General features: G+C 36.1%; 1 protein-coding gene across 1 annotated transcript in view; it reads left to right on the forward strand.

The window, feature by feature from the left end:
* DOK6 (docking protein 6) overlaps positions 1 to 19,351 on the forward strand; it is a 355,992-nt gene that overhangs the window by 119,543 nt on the left and 217,098 nt on the right. The window contains exon 3 of the mRNA XM_042962800.1: positions 15,652 to 15,766. Within this exon, the coding sequence (XP_042818734.1) occupies positions 15,652 to 15,766 (115 nt within the window). The remainder of the gene's footprint in view (positions 1 to 15,651; positions 15,767 to 19,351) is intronic.

Here is a 19,351-nt window from a genome sequence, read left to right on the forward strand (position 1 = left end):
ATGATCATACCAATACTCTTTTCCACTCTGTGTCCTTTACTAGAGGAACATAATTGTGCCCATTAGTTATGTTAAGTGGTATCATATATGATATGATATATATCATATATATCAGATATGATAGGCTGAAGACAAATCAGAGCCCGGGTAAATTGTAATAGGCATATAATTGTTAACAGCGGTTGACTTGCTAGAATTTCACACATCATCATTCAGTTGACTTCTTTTTGAGGGAAGTGGATTTTCTTCCCTCCCTCCTTCCTCTTTCTGTTTCAGGTATAATAAGACTCAGCTGCAGATTGAGTTCATTGTATTGCTTGATGGCTGCTATCATCATCCTTTTCTGCAATATTTGATCAATCGCTTTTATTCCCATCCTTAACCCCATTTATCTCCCCTCCTCTAAAGATAATCATTATAATTATAATAAGTTTGATGGGAAACTGTGGGTTTCTTACAAATGTATACTGTTGATTTCTTGAACATGTACTACATTGTTAATTCACTTAAGTACTATTCTATTATAACTTACTGTGTTTCTTATTTTTATTCATGCCGCGTTGTGGCTTTTAAGATCCATTTGCATTTCTATGTGTCCATTTTGCCACTTGCTTCTGTTACGTGATACCCTATAGTTTCCATCCATTATATTTTACTTTTCCATTTTCCTAGTAACAGAAACTAGGTTGCTAGAACTTCTCATTATCCCAAACAATACCGTAATTAAGATTTTTGTACTGTGTTTTTATGACCCAACATGAGAAACTTTCTGAGACATATAAAAAGAATGAGATCATTGTGTTAAGGATATATGAATACTTAAATATGTACTACCTGTGACTTTCCAGAATGTCTCTCCTTTCTTCACATCTACTGGGTGTGTGAGGGTTCTGTAGTCTCGCATTCCCATGGACACTTTCCATTATTTACTGACTTCTCTGAATCTGATGCGTGTAAATCGATATGAAGTTGTGTTTTAACATGGGTTTTTCTATTCCCAATTAATTTGAAAAATTCTCCCTACGCCTGTTTGCTTTCGATGTTTGTTCTTCCAGGAATTCCCCAATCATATCATTTGTCCACTTTCCTACCAGAGTTCCTGCATTTTTCTTGCTGTTTTGTAAGGTTTCTTTGTCTCTTCTAAATATTAGATTACTTCAGGGTTAGACACGGTAAATAATTTCTCACCTCTGTCATCTGTCTATAACTTTATGGAGTCTTGCATTAAACAGAAATTTGCAAATTTGGATGATTTCAAATTTTTCGTGAGTTCGGCTTTAGTCGTTGCTTAAGAAATACTAACCCACCCCACACATCGTGAAAGATATTATCCTACATTTTATTCAGTTAACATTATAGTTTTGCTTTTAATATTTTTGCCTTTCATCTATCTGGTGTTCAGATTTGTATATGGAATTAGGAATTTCATTTTTTAAAAATATTCAGGGGTCAGTTTTCACTCGCCCATTTATTAAACTTTTTTTTATCTTTATAGTTACTATGGTGACATACATTACACACAACACACACAGTTTTCTCCGATTTCTCTATTCTGTGCTGTCTACTCATTTGTTCTTGTAGCCCTAACACGCCTCTTGTTTTAAAAAGTTACCGTGCTATCACGCTCTGCTGGGACATTTGGTAGGCTATTTCTTCCACAACGCATTTGGTTCTCATTTCTTGAAGTTGCTTTAGCAGTTGTCTAAGAACATGTATATAATGCCCTCTTTTTACTCAGCTTCTCTTCAAGGTTTAAATTTTTCTCAAAAAATTTCCTAGATACTTCACAGGGTTTTTTTGTTTTGTTTTGTTTTGTTATTGTGAAGGTATTATTGTATTGTATTGTATTGTATTGTATTGTATTGTATTGTATTGTATTGTATTGTATTCTGTTGTATTTTGTTGTATTTTATTTTATTTTCTGATTAATAATAACTAGTGTAGAGAAATTCCATTGTTTTTTTTGTGTTTACTGTAATTGACAATATTGCTGAAAGCTTTTGTTTTCTGTAATAGTTTTTTTGTTGACTCTGTTGGCATTTGTATGTCAGTGATCATTGCCTGCAAATATTGATAGTTTCATTTATTTCTTTCCTAGTCTTTTTCTTTCTTTTTTTTTTCTTCTTTCCTTATTCTCCAGGACATGTTTACCTTAAAGCAGCGATAGAAGCATACCTGCCAAGTTTCTACTAATAAATGGAATGCGTCTAATGCTTGTGCATGAAGTATTTTTTCTTCTTTAACCTTTTAAACAAAGAAAATTCCTTTCTATTTTTGATAGAGTATGAGTTACTTTCTCATAAAATGTGTTGAACTTTATCAGTGATTTGATTTTTTATCTGCTGAGATAATTATGTAATTTTTCTCACATAATCTGTAATTTTGAGAAATTCATTTGGATACATTCTGATGTGAATTATACTTTTACTCCTGAAATAAACCTTACTTGCATGTTGGGATTTTTTTTCATTAATAAGTAAAATAACTTTTTTTAATTTTTCATATCTTATTTTAGGATCAATATTAGACCAGGCTCAGAAAGCTAAAACATGTTTGCTTTTTTTTTTTTTCTGGAATATCTTGCAGAAGATACTGATTAATCATATCTTGCAAGTTTAGTAAAACTCAATTATGAAATAGTCTAGAAATGAACTGTTAGGAGATGAATGTATTGTTTTGTTTAAGTTTTCTAATTTTTTTGCTGCCACCTTTTGACATTTAGTATTTTTCTAGATATATATCTTTTCATCTAGCTTTTCAAATTAGTATTCATTTGTTTGCAAGCTTATTAATATTTAGATGTTTTGTTTGTTCAGTTTTTCCCTTTTCAATGCTGTACTTAATTTATCTCCACCTTCTTTCTTTTTTTTTTCATCTAACTTGCCAGAAATCCCTTTTATTAATCTTTCCATATGGAAACTTGTTATTTTTGCTTTTGTGAAACTTGTCATTTTTTTCATCTCCGTGATTTCTGCCATTATTGTTTTTATTTCTTTATTTATTGAAATGCTCTTTCTCTTTTTAACTTCTTAAACTGAATGCCTGAGTTCTTTGTTTTCAACCTTTTTTATTCATGAAAAGTATTTTTCAGCCCATGTTTTTCATGTATTTCTTTTTTAGTGTCTCAAATCTTAATGTGTACTGTCCCATTTTCATTAAAATGTATTTTGTAACTTAACTGATAGTTTCCTTTTTAACTCAGATGTTCTTAGAACTATGTTATTTACTTTTTATATGTGTGGAATATTTCATCATCAATTTATTATAAATTTTAGTTGTGTTGTATTATGGGGGTATAATGTAATTGGTATAATTTGGGTCTTTTGAGTTTACTTATCCTATTTTATCACCTGATACCTGTTCAAGTTTTATAAATAATACAGATGGACTAGAAAAACCCATATACTTGTTTTGTTGTTGATAGTAGATATGAAAGTGTAGGTCTGTACGGACAATGTAAAGTAACTCGACTCTTAATCTTATCTGGCAGAACTTCCACATCTTTGCTTATGAGTGGGACAGATTTACCATTTAACTTCCTTGTGAACTGTCAGATAATTTTGTCACCTGTGATTATAATTTGTCCTTTTTAAAAAAAATTTTGCTATGCTACGTATGTATCTATGGATTCCAAAACCACTTAGGACAGGCTATAAGGATGCATCGCACTGCTTTTGGCATCCGTATTATCTTGCCTGAGAACCGGATTTGATGGGATATCCAGGCAGCCATAATTTCAACTATTCATCCAGGGTCTTAACGTGCAGGCAGGTTCTCTTGCACTTTTCCAGTCTTGTTTTCAGGAGGATCCCAGCTTGTGACGCTTGTAAAGGGTGACTGACGTGCCCCTGCAGATTTTGTGTGTAAACACGGCTTTGTGTCTTTGAACAGCTGCAACAGCTTTTTTACAGCAAGGGCCTCCAGGGCTGTTGTCACTTGTTTTTCATGCCACCAGTGCTGGACCTTCGTAATGTACTACTTTCCATCTGCTGCTATGTAACGTAAGGTCTGCAGTCTTGGTCAATTCGTGGTAACTCTTCCTAGCTGTCAGATGTACACAGCTAACATTGAACTTCTTTGATCAACAGGTACCTTTTCCTGTGTTTTGGTTCCAAAAAACACCAACAAGAGCAGAGTTCCAAAATGCACAATTCATATAACCTCTTGCTCAGATATTAGTGAATTTTCAGATCTTTGTGACAATTACCTACAGATCTATGATTAGAGACCACAGAGGAAGTTTCTGCAAAGAGATGTTTGATTTGTTTGAAAAGGTCAGATAGGAGATTCCTCCTAACTCTGATATAAGGAAGAGAGTGAGTCCACCAACAGTCTTTTCAACGCTATTTGTACTGATATTTCAGGCTGATGGTAGGCTCCCTATGGTGATGCTTTTCTGTTCCCTGATAATGTGTTCAAACCAGTGAAGTTAAGTTATTATTGGCTACATAGAGACTATAATCAAGCACAGAAGAGGCCAAAAATCTCTGGAGCTGTCAGAACTTTTCATCTGGACCTTTCAATTGTCTCTTTTGGCATAATTTTCTCCACGCCTACTCACTGATACCCTAGTTTAAAGGGAATAACAACCTGAAAGTTGAGGATCTCACCAGCTCCGTATCAGGTTAGCCTCAGTGGTGGTCCCCCTCAGAAATCAATAAATGATTTTTCTAGAAAATAATGGTTTTTCATGTTTTATTTCAGGCTGATGATTTAATGCTTTTAGATGGGTCGTGATAAGCAGAGTTATCCTTGCTTTGTAAATTTTTTTAAACATTTATTTATTTTAGACAGACAGAGCACCAGTGGGGGAAGAGCAGAGAGAGGGAGACACAGAATCGGAAGCAGGCTCCAGGCTCTGAGCTGTCAGCACTGAGCCTCACACAGGGCCCGAACCCATGAACCGTGAGATCTTGACCTAGTATCCTTGCTTTTTAAGAAACTATCAGGCTCAGTCTATGAAGTGTCCAACTTGATTTGGGCTCAGGTCATGATCTCGTGGTTTGCAGGATTGAGCCCCATGTTCAGATTCTCTCTATCTGTCTGTTCCTCCCCCACTCTCTCTGTCTCTCTAAATAAATAAAAATGTGACAAAACATAAAGTATTTTGTTATTAGAGAAATTGGAGTATATACAAAATTTTTTCTGATTTTTTTGGAATCATTTTTATCTTTAAGACTACTCACTTTATAACAAACAGGGGTAGCTATCATCAAATAATTGTGTGCAGTTGTACTCGTTTCCTAGGGCTGGTCTACCAAACTGCCACAAACTTGGTAGTGAAAGTCACAGAAATTTATCGTCTCATGGTCCTGGTTCCTAGAAGTCAGATAGCAAGGTGTCAGCAAGGCTGCGCTCTAACAAAACCTCTGGGGGCGGCTTCGCTCGCCTTCTCCAGCCTCTGGTGGCTCCAAGTGTTCTTTGGCTGTGGCAGTGTCACATCAGTCACCTTCCCATGGCTGTCTCCACTTTGCCCTTGCTTCCAAGCCCCCTCCGCTCTTCTCACGTAAGAACACTTCATTGGATTTAGGGCCCACACTGAATCCAAGATGATCTCCTCCAAAATCTCTAATTCAATTACTTCTGCAAAGAGCTCTTTCCCGAACAAGGATCATTCAAAGGATCTAGGGCTTAGGACTTGGAAATTCCTTTCAGGGGCCACTGTTCAACCCAATGCAATAATGAAGATTTCATTTTGTACATCCGCTAAGAGAAGTTACAGGAGCTGTATAGTTGCTGTTATGTCTGTGTTGTAAAACGATAGTTCTCAAAATAAGAATGGTATTTTAGCTGACTGGGCTGTTTCATGCCTTTTTGTTCCTTAGAGTCAGTGATATATATTATTAGACATGCTAAATTTATCCTGGGGAGAGAGAGGAGAGGTTGAAAGGGGAGGAAGTTGGGGGCGGGGGGAGAGGAAGAGGGCAGGGAGGAGAAAGGGAGGACAGAAAGAAGTACATAGTTTTCCTACTTTAGTACATATTTTCTTATGGATTAATTTTCTGCATTTCTTAGACCTAAAAATAGATTATCGCTACACTTTATAATAGACTACCTCAAAATACTTTAGGGGTAATAAAGTAATGAGTTTTCCTGTTATTCCTTTTGTCATCCTTACAATTTGAGTCTTTTTTTGTCATTGACTTCACCTTCTTGCAATAACTTCTTGATTAACAATTATTTGCCATTAATAAATGGCATGATGCTCAAAGCAATAGCTGTTGCATAAATTGATGAAAAGAGCACACTAGTTTGAGAAACAGGAGGCATGGCCCTGATTCTGGTCATCACTTTAACTAACTGTGTGATGGCCAACCAGACAGGGGTGGCCATTTCCCATTGTTCAATGAAGGAAGCTCAGGAGTAGGTTTGCTTTATTAGTTAGAATGTTTTTGGCTGCAAGTAACAGAAAATTCAAATCAAACAACTTACAGAAGAGCATTATCGCATATGAGCATATCGAGAAGAGCCAGAAAAAGGAACTGGCTTCAAGGTTAGTTGATTCAGTAACCCGTGTTCAAGAATGAAAATTAAGGATCTGTTCCGCCCCCCATCGCTGCTCTGCCGCCTTAGGATTGCCTTCATCTTTAACCTAGTAGAATGATAGCTGCAGCATTTCTGAATGATGACATCCAGACAGCATCCATTGGGGAAGAGGGATGATTTTAGCCCAAGGCTATCTCCGTATCAGAAAACATTAATCAGAAGCAACCAGAAAACTTTTGTTCACATCTTATTTGTCATACTTAGGTTACAGCCTCTTTCCTAAACCGATCATGAGCAAATAGACCATCAGCCCAAGAGTACCAAGTTCTACCATGATACTTGAGGTGAGAGACCCCCACCAGGGCACTTGAGCTGTAGAATGCAGGGGTAGCTAGCTGAACAAAATTAGGTTCTGGTAAGAATGAAGGAGCTGGAATCAGATGCTGTGTACACAACCAGTCGTGACTATTGTAGAAAATTCCAGTTCTAGTATAATTTTATCTATAATCACTCTTTTCTAAATGATGCATTTCATAAGGTGGTTTAATATTTGAGAGACCTTAAATGTTTCAAAGACATAAACTAAGCTTGCAATTACTGATTAGATACATGCTGGGGTGGTCAAATAATAAACATTGGAGGACTCTATCACAGCACATAATATCAGAGCACAGAGACATGAAGAGCTTAGAAAATGAATTACATTGATTTTTTTAGTGTTATGCATTCATGTTTTTCAGTGACAGGAGACAAATACAAAGAAAATAGCTACTGGAAAATTGATGTAAATTTTACTAGAAAGAAACCATTGTAAAATTCCTATGCAAATATTGTCACCGAGGTATTGGAGCATACAATGTATAGGGTGACACCAGTATTTAAATTCTTATGATGAAAGCTGAGGATTTGAGCATGGAAAGATTGATATTTATTAATTGTAATAATTTTTAAAAAATAGTAAAATCCCCATCTTCTTTTCTTACTAGAAAGATCAATATTCCCTATTTTAATAAAGTGACATTTATTAAACCAGTTCCTAAAATGTACCATTTTATTCTCAAAAATAAAATCTTTGACTTAATTAAAACAACCATAGAAAATTAGTAAAATACCAGGATTAAAAGAAGTATTAGTAAATTAATAAAAAAGGAGAGTGCAATTTATTTTCTAATTCATTTTGACCTACTTTTTAAAAGTCTAAATGTTAACTTTTTTCACTTTTCAAAATGTAGTTAGGTTTATAGAAAGAAATTGAGCACTTAAATATAGACAGGTATCTAATCTCAATTGTCATGACAGCAAACCTATAAAAGATACTTTAAAATTCAGAGTAATCTGGGGCGCCTGGGTGGCGCAGTCGGTTAAGCGTCCGACTTCAGCCAGGTCACGATCTCGCGGTCTGTGAGTTCGAGCCCCGCGTCAGGCTCTGGGCTGATGGCTCGGAGCCTGGAGCCTGTTTCCGGTTCTGTGTCTCCCTCTCTCTCTGCCCCTCCCCCGTTCATGCTCTGTCTCTCTCTGTCCCAAAAATAAATAAAAAACGTTGAAAAAAAAAAAAATTTAAAAAAAAAAAAAAAAAAATTCAGAGTAATCTCATTATATATGTTTCTTTCACCTTGATCCTTTACACATGTTTTAATTAGATTGTTTGGGGGGTTGTTTTGCTATTGAGTTACATGAGTCCCTTGTACATTTTGGATAATAATCTCTTATCGTGATTTGCATGATACATGGTTTGCAAATATTTTCTCTCAATCTGTAGATTGCCTTTTCATTTTGTTGATTGTTTCCTTTGGTGTGCAGAAGCTTTTTTTGCGAGGACCATATGATTTCACTTACATGTGGAATCTAAAAAATAAAACAAATGAATAAACAATCAAACAAAAAGTCGAATCAGACATATTAATACAGAGAACAAATTGATGGTTGCCAGAGGGGAGATGAGTGTGAAGATGGGAAAAATGGGTGAAGGGGAGTGGGAGATACAGACTTCCTGCTTGGAGTGAATGCCCATTCACAGGAATAAAGGTACGGTGTAGGGAATAGAAGCCATTGTATTGTAATAGCATTTCATGCTCACAAATGGTAGTTCTACTTCTAGTGAGCACAGCATAGTGTATAAAGTTGTTGAATCACCATGTTGAATACCTGAAACTAATGTAACGTTGTGCGTCAACTATACTCAGATTAACAAATAAATAGAATTAAAAATAATACTTCCAAACTCACGTTATAAGCCCAACATCACCATGATACCGAAGCCAGACAAAGACATCACAAGGAAAGAAGATACAGGCTGATCTCTCTGATGAACATAGATGTAAAACTCCTCAATAAAATACTAGCAAACCGAATTCAACAACACATCAAAAAGACTACACACTATGTCCTAGTGGGATTTATCCCTAAGATACAAATTTGGTTTAATATATGCAAATCAAGCAGTGTGATACCTCACATTAACAGAGTGAAAGATCAAAAACATAATCATCTCAATAGATGCAGAAAAAACCTTTGACAAAGTGTAACGTCCAATCACGATTTAAAAAAAAAAAACCTCTCAATTAAATATGTATAGAAGGAAATTTCTTTAACACAATAAAGATGTTTATGAAAAGCTCACAGCTAACATCATAATCAGTGGGGGAGAACTGAAAGCTTTTACTCTAAGATCCAGTACGAGGTTGGGATGCCCACTTCTATTCAACATACTACTAAGTACTAGAATGAGCAATTAGGCAAGAAACGAAATAAAAAGCATCAAAATCACAAAGAAAGGAGTGAAATTATTTCTGTTTGCAGATGACATGATCTTATATGCATAAAATCATAAAGACTCTTTTCTTAAAAAAAGTAAAACCCTCTTAGAGCTAATAAATGAATTGGGGTGCCTGGGTGGCTCAGTTGGTTAAGCGTCTGACTTCTGCTCAGGTCATGATATTACAGAGTATAAGTTTGAGCGCCGCGTCAGGCTCTGGGCTGACAGCTCAGAGACTGGAGCCTGCTTTGTATTCTGTGTCTCCCCCTCTCTCTCTGCCCCTCCCCTGCTGGCACCCTTATCTCTCTCAAAAATAAATAAACGTTAAAAAAGTAAAAAAAAAAAAAAAAAAAAAAAAAGAACTAATGAATAAAGTTGCAGAGTACAAAATCTACATAAAAAAAAATCAGTTGCATTTCTTTATAGCAACGGTGATCTCTCCAGAAAGGAAATCAAGAAAACAATCCCATTTAAAATACCATCAAAAAGAATAAAACACTTGGGAATAAGTTTAACTGAATAGGTGAAAGATCTGTTGCTAAAATGTATAAAACATTGACAAAAGAAATTGAAAAGACACAAATGGAAATATCCTGTGTTCGTGGGTTGGAAGAATTCATATTGTTAAAATGCCCATACTATCCATAGTGATATATGGATTCAATACAATCCCTATCAAAATTTCAAAGACATTTTTCACAGAAACAGAAAAAAAAATTCTAAAATTTATATGGAACCACAAAAACCCTGAATAGCCAAGGCGGTCTTGAGAAGGAACAAAACTTTAGACATTGTATTTATTTATTTCCAATTATATTAGAAAATATGGTAATTAAAAGCTGTAGTAATTACAACAGTGTGGTAATGGCATAGAAGCAGACACATAGACCAGTAGAACAGAACAGAGAGAGCCCAGAAATACATATACTCACACATATATGTGTGTATATATATATATGTATATAATAACGGGTACCTGGTCAACTATGTTTCAAGAAGAATGCCAAGAACACACAAGGGGGAAAGGACAGTGTCTTTAATAAATGCTAGGAAAACTGGATATCCACATGCAAAGGAATGAAATTGAATTCTTTTCTACACCATACACAAAAATCAACTCAAAATATAAATTTTTTCCTACAGAAATTAAGTGTAATTTTTTTTCTACAGAAAATTAAAAGTAATTTTTTCCTACAGAAAAAAGTTATGTGTTTCATCTTTGAACCTTCTGACTCAATCACTGTGAATTCCTTAGGGATTACTCCTTGACATGAAAATGAAATAGCTCCGATTAGCAAAGTCACCACTTATGTATGTTTATATTTGGGTTTTAATTGTATCACTTAATAACACCTTTAAATTGTTGACCATGTCATTTATGACATCCTAAGTCAGGACTTAGACCTGAACTGCCTGAATCCTTTTGAAGTAACTTTCCTTCCATTAAATTCTGCTAATTTCATATTTATTTGAAGTAATTAACTCTTTTATTAAACTTTAATTGTATTTTGTACTTCTATAGCCATGTGAATAAACAGTATTTAGAAATATATATTGTTAAATGATGCAATAATTTATTGATGTATATTATTGAAATGCTCTAGAATTTCACAATTTTAATGTGTTGATTATTTTTATGTCACATTGACAGGTTTTAGACTAATAAAAACATTTTTATTTTTAAAAATTAAAAAAATATTATTTTAAAAGTAGTTTTTATCTCAGAAAATACCAAGTTCCCACTGAATGGTAAATCCATACAGTGCCAAGAGGGAGATGTAAAGATAGGGGATTCAGATATATTAGATCTTGACCTGAATTGTTATGATTCAAAAATATTTTTTAAGATTTATTTTTATTAAAAAGGAACAGTTCTGGGGGTGCCTGGGTGGCTCAGCTGGTTAATCGTCTGACTTTGGCTCAGGTCATGATCTCCAAGTTCGTGAGTTCAAGCCCCCCACTGGGCTCTGTGCTGACAGATCAGAGCTTGGAGCCTGCTCTGGATTCTGTGTCTCTTTCTCTCTGCCCCTCCCCTGCTCGTGCTCTGTCTCTCTGTCTCTCTCTCTCAAGAATAAATAAACATTTTTTTAAAAAAATTTTAAAGGAACAATTCTGGAGATACGAAAACTTCTTAGAAAGCCTTCTGGTACGATTCTGTAACATTTTATAATTTAGTATAATACTTGCATTTCCTAACCAAGACAACCTGAGAAGCAGAATTTTATCCCCTTCATGAATATTTTGCTCTCCTGGCCTGTCTTTAATGTCTTAGAGCACATGCTGAAATGCATGGCATCACAGTCTTGGTCAGCAACAAAGAGCCTTGCACTATTCTGGAAACCTCCGTAGCAATGTCTGCTTAAGGAGGTTGTCTACATTTCTAAATTTCTAAATGTAAATTTTACAGAAGAGCAAACACAGTGTTCACCCTACATCATCTGTCAGATTGCCTAAGGCACAGAAGTTGGAGAATCCCCAGTGCTGGCTGCATTTTGCTAAGCTATCCATTAATTGGTTTTGTTGATTTTTGCTATGAGAGGGCAAAAAAGATGGAACTCAGGATGTCTGTTCTAATATTCTTTTATATTTGTGAGGAAAATATTTGGGGATAACCCTTGAGCAGAATAGTAAATGCTTGTATGATACTGTTTTGTACAACTAGATATTACACATGATATAGCTTATATAGCAGCGTATAACTTTTAAGTTCACCTGTCAGAAATTGCATGAATTTTTGCACAACACATAATCTTCATTGCTTTTAGATTCTGCTTAATTTGGGTAAGATCCTTTGTTTACTTAAAATTAATAGCACTTGAAAATAATCTTTTTCAAACGTAACTTCAATTTGCTAAGTTAGGATAAAAATCAAGTTAAAATTTGAGTCACTTAACAAATCATTTAAAAATCCAAGAATTTAACTTTACTTGAGAATATGCTTTAAGGTACTTTAAATATAATATGTGAGTCATTGTTCTAATAAAAACATTTTTACTCTTCCCCCCAAGGTATTGATCCTCTGAAACTGTGAGATATTGGTGTCTAATTTTTCTTTCTTGGAAGAGGAAATGAGTATTTTCAGATACATAGATATATAAGTAGATATAAAAAAACATACATAGTATATGTATATTTGTGTATGTGCATGTATATGAAGCAAATCTTTTTTCAGTTATTTTGCTTAAAATCACTTATTTTACCGATTTTAATTTTGCATGTTAATTTTTTTTTTATTTTCTCAATGTTTATTTATTTTTTTGAGAGACAGAGAGACAGAGAGAAACAGAGCATGAGTGGGGAAGGGGCAGGGAGAGAGGGAGACACAGAATCCGAAGCAGGCTCCAGGCTCCCAGCACAGAGCCCAACGCGGGGCTCGAACTCACAGACTGTGAGATCATGACCTGAGCCGAAGTCAGACGCTTAACTGACTGAGCCACCCAGGCGCCCCAATTTTGCATGTTAATGTTAATGAGAATAATTACAAATAGAAAAACAAACATCTAAAAAAGATGCCTTAAAATGAACTTTTCAGCAGTGTGACAGAACTGTAAAATCATTGGGACAGAGAATAAAAAGGCTCCCCTGGACAGCCTACACAGCAACCCTGAGAAATGGGTTTGTTATTTTATGAGGCTGAGTCTAGGTCACTACAGATTTTAGAAGGGAACATGGCAAATAACCAGGCTTTCCTCACAGTTTTATTTCACAGACATTAGTCTCCATGGCATGGGTACAATTTTTGGTCTTGAATTGATGCTTTTAATTATTTTGTTGCTACCATGTCCTCATCAGCATCAAAGGTAGCATCTTCAAAATTGGAGGACTAAAAATTTAAAAATACGTGAAATATATCTGTACGTTTTTCTCCACCTCAGACACTAGGTGGTGATTGCTAGGCTAGTGCTTCTAGGATGACGTTGCGAGTCATGGATGGAATTAAATCTTTTCAGCAACATCCTGCATTTGTGATTAAAGCATGTGTGATTAAAAAAACAAGCACTGAACATGGATCAAGCAAGTCAAAGCTGGTACCCTTCTCAAAGACAAGGGCAATACCCAACTCCTGTCCACTCCAGCCATCCCTTCCCACCTAAGGCGGGAAGGACTGAGACCCACTTGTGAAGTCCACCTGTTAAGTCCAAAACCGAGACCTTAAAAAAAACAAACAAACAACTGAGACCTTACCCTAGAACTAGCGAATGCTTGCCCCGCCCCCCCCCCCCCCCCCCACCACACACCTCACCACCAGGCCAGCCACGGCCTACTTTTTTTTACCCAACACACATGTCTGGCTATGAAGACAAAATTATAAGAACGGAGAAAAAATGGAACATATAAAATGCACAATTAAAATAATAAAATGCAGAAAAAGAGTACAAGACAAAAATAGGAAAAAAGAACGAGGGCAACAAAGAGAAAGCAGCAGCAAATATGGTAGATGGTACAACTACATCAATGAGCACTTTAAACACCAACAGTCTAAATGCACCAATTTTATTTCATTTATTTATTTATTTATTTATTTATTTACTTACTTACTTATTTATTTGAAAAAGAGCAAGCACATGCAAGCAGGGGGAAAGGGGCAGAGAGAGAAAGACTCTCCAGCAGGCATCACGCTCAGCATGGAACCTGATGTGGGGCTCGATCCCATGACCCCGGGATCATGACCTGAGCCAAAATCAAGAGTCACATGCTCAACCAGCTGAGCCACCCAGGCGCCCCTAAATGCACCAATTAAAAGACAGAGATTGTCAGAGTGGATCCAAAAACAAGATCTAACAACATGTTTTCAAAAAGGAACCCACCTTAAATATAAAGACACACATAGATTAACAGTAAATGGGTATAGAAAAATATAGCAGGCTAACATTAGTAAAAAATATAATTAAAAATTTCGTTAAAATATACCGTGCTAACATTAATTTGAAAAGGGGAGGTAGTTTTTTAATTTCAGACAAAGAAGACTTCAAAAGGAAAGTTATCAGGAATAAAGAAGGTCATTACATATTGTAAATTGGTCAATCCTACAAGAAGACATAAAGATCTTTAATGCGGGTGCACCTAACAACAGAGGCAAAAGTTGATAGAACTACAAAGAGAAATAGATGCATCGACTATCATAGTTGGAGTCTTCAATATCCCTCCATCACAAATGGACAGATCCAGCAGGCAGAAATTCAGTAAGGACAGAGTTAAACTCAACAGCACCATCAGTCGACTAGATATAATAGACATCTACAGACAGTATCATCAAACAGCAGAACACATTCTTCCCAGCTCTCACAGGACATTCACCAAAGGACACCACATTCAGGGCCACCAATCGTACCTGAACAAATTTAAAAGAATAGAAATTGTACAATATCTGCTTTCAGATCACAGTGGAGTTAAACTAAAAATCAAAAAATCGATCAATCAATCAATAAACTAAAAATCGATAATGGCAAGATAGCTGGAGAATCCTAAGATGTATGGAGTTAAATGACACACTTCTAATCGATACATGGGTCAAATAAGGAACCTCGAGGGAAATTTTTCAATATTTGAACTAAGTGAAAATGAGAACAAACCTGTCAGACCTTTGTGTTAGAAGAAGTAACAACATGCAGCATGCTGAGAAGCAAATTAAAAAATTTACCTCATACAACAGTATTATTGCCATGTGTCTGCAGAGCAATTGGGAGAATAGACATTTCCCATTTCTGTGGACTGTGGAGAAAAATAAAAGGTGCACAAGTTGTAGCAGAAGACCTTGTGCTCCATAAAAAGTTTGGAGCCAGAGTAAATAAGTGTGTTTAATGTTTACTCATTGCCAAATGAATAAGGAATTGCTAACTTGGGTGCATGAATCGTGGGTGGGCCTTAATGAGAGAATGTGGTGAGGGAGCAGTGGGTACATGAAGTTATGAACACCAGGTGCATTTTTCAGGGAAGCGAGCCCATTGCTTATATTTAAGGACCTCAAATTTTCAAGCCACTTTTTCTACCAGTTGACGGGTGCCATTTGCATCGTCACTATGGTCTTACCAGGAACCTGCACCATGGTTGAGAGTTAGGAGAGAGGTGAGTTATTAAATCCAATCAGTGTTTAACAGAAATTTACTGAGAATCTTCTATATGCCACACCAGCTATTGTTGGCAGAAGATACAATTTTCATAAGAAGACAGAGTCCTTGCTTTCACGGAGTTATGAAATTCAGCAAAGATCCAAACTGAGGGCAGAAGAGAAGCCATCTTTTGTTTTGTTTTGTTTTTCATTCTGTATTGTTTTTGGCTACAGTTCTTTGGAAATGAGTACAAATATTCAGTGGAGATTGGTTTAAGAGAGTAATAACGGATTATTCTGTTTCAGCACTCTGGTATACAGCCTCCATTGTACACTAAGTGAAAAATATTTTTCTTTCAAGGTAACTGAACTGCACAACATCAAAAATATAACCAGACTGCCTCGAGAGACAAAGAAGCATGCAGTAGCAATTATCTTTCATGATGAAACGTCGAAGACATTTGCCTGTGAGTCAGGTAAGCAATTGCAGCCTCTGTCTACAGTTTGTGGAAATTGAACTGCGCCCGAGACAATGGCCCAGATGGATGAAGTTACACCACTGACTAGGAAGGCGTATTGTGGTAAGACTGGGCTGTAGAAGACTTTAGGAGGAAGCTCAACATATTGATTTCTACAGATGTTTTGGGTGCTTGTTTGTCATCTGTCTGTGTCTGGATTTTGCTCCCAGGTGGTCAGAGGACTCTGGAGGTTTCCATGCGAGCTTGAAGAATTAAGTAAACGGTGCCTGGGAGCCGTTGTCAGGGCAAGCTTGCGACTCGTACTCTGGTTCTTGCCGGGTGCGGCTGTAGGCACTCGGTGGGAAAATAATTGCGCTGCCACGAAAGTGTGGCAGAGCACAGCCGAAGTCCCCAGACATTCCAGAACAGAACTTTGAGCAATTGGTTGCTTTCATGGCTTCTCAGTACTACAGGGGAATACATTTCAGATTGAATTTTAGCATCCCAGCTCATAAAGCACTCTGACATCATTGAGACACAAGGCAGTTTATAGTTCGAACTTGCAGTATTTTTCATTTTGAAATCCCTGTGCTAAGTAACGTATTAGTTGGCTTATTACAGCTTTTTAAAGATTTTGCTCAGTGGAGGAGTGCATTCCTTTTACAGTGGATGGAAGCAAAAGACAGTAAGGGTTCAAAAGACGTGAATTTAAAGTAATAGTTAGGTCTTTAGTAGAAGCCTTACTATTTGTTGAAAAGGAAATAAAGCTTCTGGATTTATGAAGTTTCTAGGTGTCATTCATACCAGGTTCTCTTATTCTTTATTCGCCTTGTCCGAATAAAATGGTTCACACCTCCTCACCTACGCTTCTCTCAGTTTTGCTGAAGTGAACTGGGGTTTATCAAAGTGTTTCTCTCTCCTTGGATGCTTTTAATCCCTTTTGCCGTCCTTCTCTCCGCCCGTCATCTGGACTCATTTCATCATTTAAAATTGACTTTTGGCATTGCATAGAAGTCTGGTAACTGGTGATATCAATTCCATTTTATAACAGAACCTGTCCCAACCTTGCCGTTATTCACATCTAAAAGTGTGTGTGCCTTCATGTTCCCTGTCTAACCGGTTCACTTTTCTCTGAGCTCTTAGCTCTTGTCTCCTATTGAAACTAACAACCAGAAAATTGGTTTTCCAGAAAAGATAAAAGATAATTTTCACTATTGTTTGTATGTTTGTGCTGCTTTACATTTTTGAAATTATACTGGGCCATGTTGTGTGTATACTTAGGCAACGCTGAAGTCTGTTATTTCAGTGAAGAATGATATCGAATTATGTTTCTGAAATTCGGACTCAAGAGTCATAACCCACAAGTCTGACACTGGAAGCTTTTTAAGATTATTTTTATTTGTATTTTCTTTGTGGCAGTGGTGGTTTCATGGCTCATGTAAGAGTTTTGACAAATGCAGGGTCCTTCGTTAGAACGAAATGGCCTTAATATCCAGGAGAAGAATTTGCAGACATCGAGGCTGAAGATAGATCCAAGTGTAAAACTAAAACAGTGGTTTTATTTGGATTCCTAGCACGGAGTTTTCAACTAGTTTAAATTATGACTTATTTGAATTATTTGTTTTTTAAATCACTTTTTTGTATGTAGATAGAGCCGTCTGCTTGACGGCTTTCACTTGCTGGTAGTGAAAGTATTTAAGAAACTTTGGCACAAGTTTATTAAATTTTCTTAACTTCATGGCACATGACAGTGGAAAACAAAGAAACTGCTTGAAACACATAAACAGGGAATTTGAATATCTTTTCTAGCAGATTTTATTTTTTAGATCAATGTTAATTAAGATCAGTAGTCCATGTTTGTTGATAAAATGGCAAAATTATTTGGGGAAAAAAAGAGCCCAACGGTAAAGCAGTCACAGATGTGAAAATCAAAATAGCAATATGGTTGAAGCCAAAATGAAAAGGAGCTCTCAGATTTATTTCTAATGCGAATGCATGTAAAAGTATATTCTCATGATGGCTACTGAAAATGTGAATTGCCTCGATTTTTTCTTTCGAGAAAACCAACAACTGCTATTAAATAATATGCATACCCTTGACTCAGTGAGCCTCTTTGGGAACATATCCTCTATGAATATATGCACCAGTACGTGAGGTCGTAGGTTTAAGCAAATTATGTGTAATTACAAGAAAATCAGAAACAAATGAATGGCTATCAAGAAAATACTTGAACGAATTGCGGTATACCCTCATCACAAGATATTATGCAATCACTAGGACGAATTCTAAGTAAGCCAATTAACTTGAAGACACTTGTATGAATTTTAGTATCTCAAGCAAAACACGTCATCAGAGAAGTGTGTACTGAATAATGGCATTTGTAAAAGAAACAATGAGAGAGATAGTGTGTGTTTTAACACGTGTTACCTGGGGTGAGAGGAGATAGTAATGAAGTGGTTGGAAAAGGAAGATGGGGAAAAACGCAAGCAAAAAAGGGAAAAGAAGAAAATACCCAGCATAGAACTATCCCATTTATATGAAATGAACATGTGAAGGTGTGAATGCATGCATCCAGTGTTTAAAGTAAGTTAGTCACTAGGGAAATGCAAATTAAAACTACAGTGAGAAAAAAACAAAAACCATAAAACCACAATAAGCTATCACTATGCCCCTGTCAGAGTGGCTAAAAGTTTGTGTTTTTTTTTTTTTTAAAAAGTAACACCACCAAATGTTTGTGAGGATGCAGAGAAACTAGATCCCTCATACATTGTTGGCAGGATTATAAAATGGTAAAGCCACTTCGGAAAATGGCGAGCAGCTTCTTATAAAATTAACCATGTAATGATTCCACAATGCAGCAATTGCCTTCTTGGACATTTATCTCGGGAAAAAAATGGAAATTTGTGTTCATGCACATACATATACACATACAAAAAATATTCATAATAGCATTGCTCACAATAGCCAAAAGCCGGAAAGAAGCCAGAAGTCTTTTAACAGACTGTGGTGCATTCACACCATGAAACACCCCTCAGCAACAAAAAGGAACACACTATTGATAAATGCAGCAACCTGGATGAGTCTTGAGTGAATTATGCCAACCAAGCGAAAGAACGTCCATCCGAAAAGATTACATATTTTGTGAATCCATTTGTGTAACATCTGTGAAATGACACATTTTAGAAATGGAGAACAGAGTCCTTGTCAGAGGTTAAGAATGGGATCGGAGGTGTGGGGGCCCAAGGGAATGAAGGGTCGTAAAAGTAACATGAACTTGCGTTGGCACTGAGCAGTTATCCTGATTATAATGGTGCATAAACACACCCACACAGGTGGCAAATTATGTACAGAACTTACACACACACAAGTAAGTACAAGTAGAACTGGGGAAATCTGAATAAGATCAGTGCACAATCAATGTCATTATCTTGGCTGCAATATTATACTATAATTTTGCAAAATATTACCATTGGGGGAAAGTGGGCAAAGTTTACACAGAATCTTTCTATAATACTTTTATTACTACTATACTTATCTCAAAAATCTTTGCAGTAGAAAATATCTCTATACTATCGCTAAGGTCATCTGTGATATATTTTTAAG

This window comes from Panthera tigris, chromosome D3 (assembly GCF_018350195.1).
Source record: "Panthera tigris isolate Pti1 chromosome D3, P.tigris_Pti1_mat1.1, whole genome shotgun sequence".
NCBI lineage: Eukaryota > Metazoa > Chordata > Mammalia > Carnivora > Felidae > Panthera > Panthera tigris.